Source organism: Gekko japonicus, unplaced genomic scaffold, assembly GCF_001447785.1.
Source record: "Gekko japonicus isolate JY-2015 unplaced genomic scaffold, Gekko_japonicus_V1.1 scaffold8, whole genome shotgun sequence".
In the NCBI taxonomy this organism is placed as follows: domain Eukaryota; kingdom Metazoa; phylum Chordata; class Lepidosauria; order Squamata; family Gekkonidae; genus Gekko; species Gekko japonicus.
This window is the reverse complement of record NW_015167057.1, coordinates 2,341,118-2,347,469: the sequence shown is the minus strand read 5'-3', so window position 1 is coordinate 2,347,469 and position 6,352 is coordinate 2,341,118. Positions and strand designations below refer to the sequence as shown.

Genomic DNA, 6,352 nt, shown 5'->3' with positions numbered 1-6,352 from the left:
CCGCCCCCAATGGTCCTGGCCACCGGCGGCGGCCTTGTAGCTCCACTGCCGAGCCCCACGAAGGGCCCGGCGGTGGACCTGCAAGGCCAGCAGGAGTGCGAGGAAGCCCCGCAAAGGCCCTCCCTGGCCCCAGGCAGGCAGTGGTGGGGAGAGGCAGGGAGGAAGCAACTTACCCTCCCTCTTCTCCTGCCTCCTCCTGGCTGAATGAGGGCCAGAAGCAGGGTGGCCGGAGGCAGGGGGCGGGGCTTTGTCATGTACCCCGCCCCCCGTACCTCACCCAGGGGAACTGCAATCCCCCGCGATCCCCCCCGAAATGACCTCTGAGCCAAAATATCATACTGTAACAGGGTGGGGCAGCCAGAACGCATCAGCAAAGAAGAAAACACATTACTAGGGCAGCTCAGTCAGTAAAGGAAAAGGAAAACAGAGGGAAAAACTGGCCTCTAAGGGAGTGAAGTGGACGGGGCCATCATAGTGACCTTATCTATTAATGTCTTCCAAAACGTCCCTTTGTTAACAGCTTTGCTCAAGTCTTGCAAACTGAGGGCCATGGCTTCCTTTATTGAGTCAATCCATCTCCTGTTGGGTCTTTCTCTTTTCCTGCTGTCTTCAACTTTTCTGAGCATTTTTGTCCTTTCCAGGGAGTCTTACCTTCTCATAATGTGACCAAAGTACGACAGCCTCAGTTTAGTCATTTTAGCTTCTAGGGAGAGTTCAGGCTTGATTTGATTTAGAACCCACTTTTTGGCAGTCCACGGTATCGGTAAAACTCTCCTCCAACACCACATTTCAAATGAATCTACTTTCCTCCAGTCAGTTTTCTTCAGTGTCCAACTTTCACACTCATACATAGTAATGAGGAATACGATGGTATGAATTAACTTGACCTTGGTTGCCAGCGACACATCCTTACACTTAAGGATTATTTTCTAGTTCCTTCATGGTTGCCCTTCCCTGTTTCCATCTCCTTCTGATTTCTTGGCTGCTGTCTCCCTTTTGGTTTTGTACTGGCAACTTAACTCCCGCAGGACCAATTCAGATGGGGTGCATGGGGAGAGGGGGGCTTCAACCTCCCACATCCTGTTTTCTTGAACTAAAATGGCCATGGGGAGCCATTCTTTCCCCCTTGGGGAAACATATGTCTAATCCATCAGTACATATAGTTTCCTCAGTGGGTCAAATACCACTCCCCTTGCACTATGTCAGACTGGAAAAATGCTGCCTGGGGGGTGGCAGTAGTCCCAGTCCAAATCAGCTCACATGTGCTTGGGACTGAAGTTCCTATCATGGAACTCACAATGCACATCTCATCCTATGAACCCAAGAAAGGTGTGAGGAAAACATAAATGTGTGGTTAGGTAAAATGTCGTGGGGAGGGGGAGGCAGCTACTTGTAGGGATAAATGTGGAAATGTCAACACAATGACTGCACACCTGTAGTCGCCAACGTAGTGCCCGTGGGCACAGAACACTTTTTCTGGCATCTGCCAAGTGTTTTTAGAAAGCGGGCAGGCTCAGGTGGGGCTTGTGCCCAAGCAGGTCTTCTGATCCTTAAGCAGAGCTGCCTCAAATGGTGAAGCGTTCCTGTGAGAGTTATGCGTGACCTCGCTTCCTAACATTCTATGATTGGCTCCGCTCTCCTCTGGCAGCCATTTTGTTGCTGCGCCCACCTGTGTCAGGATTCCAAATGCACCCACAGGCTTTAAAAGGTTGGGAACCCTGCTGTAGAGTCAGAAGTTGGCAGCGCCCACGTGTCTCCTTATAAGGTACCATTTAGACTTTAATTGCTCATCTACAGTTTTTTCAATCCCACCCCACCTCCAAAGTGTATGTCGTTCTCCCCTCCCCCATTTTACCTTCACACAGCAGTGCTGTGACATAGGCTGAGAAAGAGTGACTGGCCCAAGGTCAGCCAATGAAGTTCATTGCTGTTGGCCTCCCTGGTCCTAGTCTGACACTTTAACCACCACACCACACTGGATCAAAGCTAGTGGGGCTGGGGGAAAGGAGTTGTCTCTTAGGCATATGAGGAAAAGTCGTCCTGCCCTGTAGGTGTGAGTGACTATTGTGCCAGTAAAATCTGGCCATTCTGTCAAGGTTGTTTCTGTTGGACCAAAGTGAGGCACCAGCCTCTTTCCTTCTGGGAGCCATAACCCTTGAAAAGAGGTTTACCTCAGAAAAAAAAGGGGGGGGGGAAGCAGGCATAATGGCACTCCAGTGCAAATGGGTTTTGTTTTGTTGGCTCCTCTCTCCTGAAAATGTCCCTCCCAAAGGCCCTCCTCAGTCAACCTTCCTTGAAGGTTCTGCATTAAGGAGAAATTTCTCTCACAGAGTTTCCGGTACATTAACTCCTGACAGGACCGAGCTTGTCATTCTTTCAACCTCTCGGGATTCTTTTTACTCTCCCCCACTTGGTCTCTCCCTCTCCCTCTCTCCCCGATTCTCTCTCTGTTCCTAATAATTTCTTTCTTTTTATCTTTTTTGTTATCCTAATGAGCTCTGCTCCAACCATTCCCCCCTGACAACTCCACTGACAGCCCAGGAACCATCTTTCCTGTGGAGATGTAGACACAGGAACACAGAACACAAGATAAGGTGAAAATTTCTCCTGCTATCTAATTTGCTTGAATATATCGTCTTGTCTGTCCCTCAAGAGAACAGGAAAAGGAGAACACCCACATGTTTCCAATGGTGGGAAGGGATGTGGTACTTTGGTGGGATGGAATAATACGTAATTCTTCGATTTACACAGGGAGAATGTGTCAGCAAAAGAGTGTTGACAAGCAGCTTTTGTGAGAGAAGAATCTCAGGGCTAAGAATCTGGGGCTGTGGGCAACTGGAGATACAGATAGAGGGAGAGGCCTGAAAGGGCCAAAAGTGTAGGGGGATTTTAGCAGGCAATGGACAGAGTCACAGACTGAAGGAAAAAGGAGGGCAAAGGAAGGAGTAATATGAAAGGAGGGCCAGAAAAAGGGGAAGTTATATAGACTCTAGGGACTGGAGGAGCTGTGGTCTTGGCAGTATGGGGCAGACTGAGAGCTTTAGAACCTGAGGGGAAATGGGTTGGGAGGTGAGGTGAACAAGCAGGCCAAACAGGTAGCGCACTAATCTGCATATGTTGAGTTCCTTATATTGACAGGAATTAACCAGACAGAATCTCTGAATGCCTTTAATGAGAACAGCCATGAGGACTACAAACCTGCTTTTTCTAAATCTAAAACACACGAGTCTCACATTCTGGGCCTTATCAAAGGGTTAACTGAGAACACCGCCTTACTGGAAGGGAATACACCCCCATCTTACCTTGTTTCCGTATCCTTGGCAGGCACAGGTGAGCTGAACCCAGAAAGCGGGCGTTCCCCAGGTCCGGGGAAGAGCTCTGAAGGCCCTGAAGAGCTTGGGTTCCGGGGCTTGTTGACGGGGCTTTCCATGAATACTGAGGAGCAAGAGTCTTTGCGGAAGGACTGGCGGACCGGTGAGGACCGGCTGGGAGGCCCTGAGTAAGGGCTGTGTGGACTTTGGCTCTGCTGGACATCCACCAGCCGTCCATCGGCAATTTTCTGGGGGGATGACGGAGGCAAGCGGAAGCCCATCCCTGGACCGTAGGTATCACTATAGATCTGCGCATTGGGCTTATATAAGCTATCTTCCAGTTCCGTTTGCAGGGCAGCAGCCGAATAGGTGCTGAGAGAACGGACCGAACCCCGCTTGTAGAGCCCGCCAGGGTAGGCAAATGGGTCTCCTATCCCCGCTAATGACTGAGTGGATGTAATGCTCAAGCGTCCCTCATGCACCATGCCATAGGGGTCAGCGTACAGGCCCTCATTTTTCACCAGTACCATGTTCTTCCCAGCCAGATCCTCATCTGGTTTGACATCCCGCCGTTCCAGGATAGCACTCGGGCTGGGTGATACACCCTGGGCCGGAGGCAGGTTGGAGAGGCGTTCTGCATGGTGCACAGGGCTGCCAGCGTAGGAAGGTGGGCGCCCACCGCTGTAAGACATGCGGGACCGGGATGGGGAGGATGACTGGAGCACCGGCGGAGGAGAGCCAGAGGTGAGGTGAGCAGCAGGGGACATGCTGTTTAGGCGTCGGGTGGGGGAGGACTCCCTGGAAGAGTAGACCATTTCTCTCTGGAAAGGCGAGAGGGGAGAGAAGATAAGGGTGTTAGAACCGTGCCCTTACAGATGTGACAGTGGTAAAACGAAGCCAAACGACAACCCATTCCGCCTACCTGGTTCACACAACCAGAAGATGAAGAATTTGTACTGTACCTGGACCACACCAGTTCAGATTACAAGTGGGAGAAGGCTGTGCTTCAGCTACTCCAGACAACACTATTTGTCCATTAGGAGCTGATCGCATATGCTGAGGAGAGTACATGTATGTTTCCCCTATGAGGCAAACAGCACCTTATTTCAGGTTCAGGGCCATTGCAGGTTAGGAAAACAGTGTGTGTTGGGGCGGGTGGGGGGGATCGTCATGGCCTTCTCCCCATGTGCTTCCATTATGATCCAAATCAGTCCCCCACACACTTGAGAACTTGAGATCCCCCTGATGTGCATTTTACTTAACCCAGGGGGCAAGCAGGTATTGGAAATCTATCTCCATCTATCTCCATCTTGGATTGTACTGTTTTACTGTGGTTGTTGAATTCCAATGCTGTTTTAAGTCTAGTATTATTGTATTTGTTTTGATGTAAGCAGCCCTGAGCCCTGCTCCCAGGGAAGGGCGGCCTAATAAGTCTAAATAAATAAATAAATTTCCAATGTCTTCCAAATGAAAGACCTCATGGAGGACACATGGAAAAACATGTAGCCTTCAGTGATGGCATGGAACCATTGTAGAAATATACAAGATATAAAGAGCTGCCTGTGAAGAGTCAGAGGCAAAATCCACATGGGCACCATGCCTGATGATTCCTCCGTGGTTCCCAAAACAACTGCTAATCTTGTGATTCCCCTCTCAAGAACACAGCACTATCCTCCTTCCACCTGTGCCCTAGGGTTGCCAGCACTGCCTTGGCAAATTTTGGGAGCTGTTGAGGATGCTGCCTAAGGAAGGTGAAGTTTAGAGAGGATGGGATGTCACTTCTGGGTGACCCTAGGAAATCCCCCTAATCTCCATGCTTAAAAACCATAGAGACATGGGGAAATTCCTAGAGCATTGCTATGGAAGCCATTTTCTGGCCATATTTTCTCCCATTCCTCAATTTTTGTGAGGGAAGAGGATTGGGGACAAAGACATGAGTTTACCCACCACAGATTGGCAAACCGCACGCCTGCATTTTCCTACCCTTTCTCTTTCTTTCTTTCTTTGTCTTTCTCCTCCTACCAACACCAGTATATTTCTGATTAATGCCCTGATTGTGTCATGTTTATGTCTTTGCTGCCAAGGCTTTGGCCTTCCATTTTCCTAGAGCAACAATTGCTGGTGGTGACCGATGGCAAGCACTGTAATTCTTTCCAGAGAAACACACACAATTACTGTCTTTCTCACTGTTTTCTGCTGAATGACTTTTCCTGCCTCTTACACATCCGTTTTTGTTCCCCTTGTCCCTGCAGATGTTCCACCTCAGGACCTACAACAATGTGCTCGCTTTTGCACGTGTATGCCTGGTTGAGAGGGAGAAGGTATAACTGCTCGCTGAAAAGTACAATAGGTTCTAACAGCACTATAATTAACTTGCACATTCCTGTTAATGGGCTTTATTCCTCAGCAATCCACCCCCTCCACCATATTGACGTCCCATGAAAAGAACAGCCCAACAGCCCGAATGCCATCTGCCAATCCTCACCCGCAGGTCACCATTGGTGATGTGGGATCCAGGGAAGGAGGCATAGAGGGGCTCTTTCCGGTAGATTTTGATAATGCTTCTGTCCTGGATATCCCTGTAAGAACAAAGCCAAAAAGAATGGAGGAGATAAATCCACGGAAAGTTGTTTATTTGAAGAGCCAGATTAAGCAAGGCCGTGACGGCAACGAGAGTGGCCACAGCTGTACGGAAGCAGACCACTGACGTCATCAGCCCACACCAGCTGTTAGGTGCCTTTGCACAGCTGCTGATCAAGCCTCCACCTCCTCCTGGCACTGTGGATTTGCAGGTTTTACATTGTTTTCTGTTGGTTGGGTCTGTGTCAGTCTGTTCAAATTCTTCCTTTGGGATTTGTGTGCAGCTTTCGCATCAAGATGCAGCAATCCTGCTCAGGGTGGCGTACAGGGTGAGCTGGATTTCAGCACCTGCAAGTAAGACTGAGACAGGCACAAAAGGAATGCTGCAAGACTGCTTACAGGGATTTTCCAAGGGGCAAAGACTGCCCTTTGACCTACTGAAATGACTCAAGAGGGTCCAT

General features: G+C 49.5%; 1 protein-coding gene across 1 annotated transcript in view; it reads right to left on the bottom strand.

Annotated features, from left to right (window-relative positions):
- SRCIN1 (SRC kinase signaling inhibitor 1) overlaps window positions 1-6,352 on the bottom strand; it is a 347,319-nt gene that overhangs the window by 73,636 nt on the left and 267,331 nt on the right. Inside the window, exons 8-9 of the mRNA XM_015412427.1 lie at window positions 5,797-5,890; window positions 3,303-4,132 (exon numbers count right to left, since the gene is read on the bottom strand). Of these exons, the coding sequence (XP_015267913.1) occupies window positions 3,303-4,132; window positions 5,797-5,890 (924 nt within the window). The remainder of the gene's footprint in view (window positions 1-3,302; window positions 4,133-5,796; window positions 5,891-6,352) is intronic.